The 451-nt window shown below is 69.2% G+C and overlaps 1 protein-coding gene across 1 annotated transcript in view; it reads right to left on the reverse strand.

Moving 5' to 3' along the window:
• Nucleotides 1–198: 198 nt before the first annotated feature.
• The window catches only part of LOC104130709 (zona pellucida sperm-binding protein 3-like), a 2,714-nt gene continuing 2,461 nt past the window's right edge, over nt 199–451 (reverse strand). The window contains 2 exon segments of the mRNA XM_035899496.1: nt 199–355; nt 357–451. The exon segment at nt 357–451 is cut by the window's right edge and continues 117 nt beyond it. Of these exon segments, the coding sequence (XP_035755389.1) occupies nt 199–355; nt 357–451 (252 nt within the window).

Raw genomic sequence — 451 nt, forward strand, 5'->3', positions numbered from 1 at the left:
GGGCGGCCTGTAGGCTGTCCCCAGCGCCCCCCACCGGCGGGGCAACCCTGAACTGAGCCCCGGGCAGGGCTGAAGCAGATGCCGGCGTCAGGTGCTGGGTCCCCACAGCGCCCCCAGCCCAGGTCTGGCGTCCCGGAGGGAGCAGCATGGACACGGTGGTTCGTCCTTCCCAGGCTTTATTTGGCTCTCGTCCTGCACTCACACCGCGGCCCTGGCGCACCCCCTGCGCCCCACGCTAATGGCCAGCACTGCCCCGGCCAGCCCCACGCCGACAGCCAGGCAGATCAGCCCTGTCCCCCAGCTGGATGCCGCTGTCACCCCACCTGCAAAACCAAGGGGGCCAAGTGTTAGTGATTGTCACCAGGGCCGTGCCACTGGGCCGCGGCTGGCAGGGACTCACCGTTACTTCCCTCATGCCACTCTCCCACAGCGCCTGGGTCCCTCGAGAGGA

Source organism: Egretta garzetta, unplaced genomic scaffold (genome assembly GCF_000687185.1).
Source record: "Egretta garzetta isolate BGI_Z169 unplaced genomic scaffold, ASM68718v1 scaffold287, whole genome shotgun sequence".
Classification (NCBI taxonomy): Eukaryota; Metazoa; Chordata; class Aves; order Pelecaniformes; family Ardeidae; genus Egretta; species Egretta garzetta.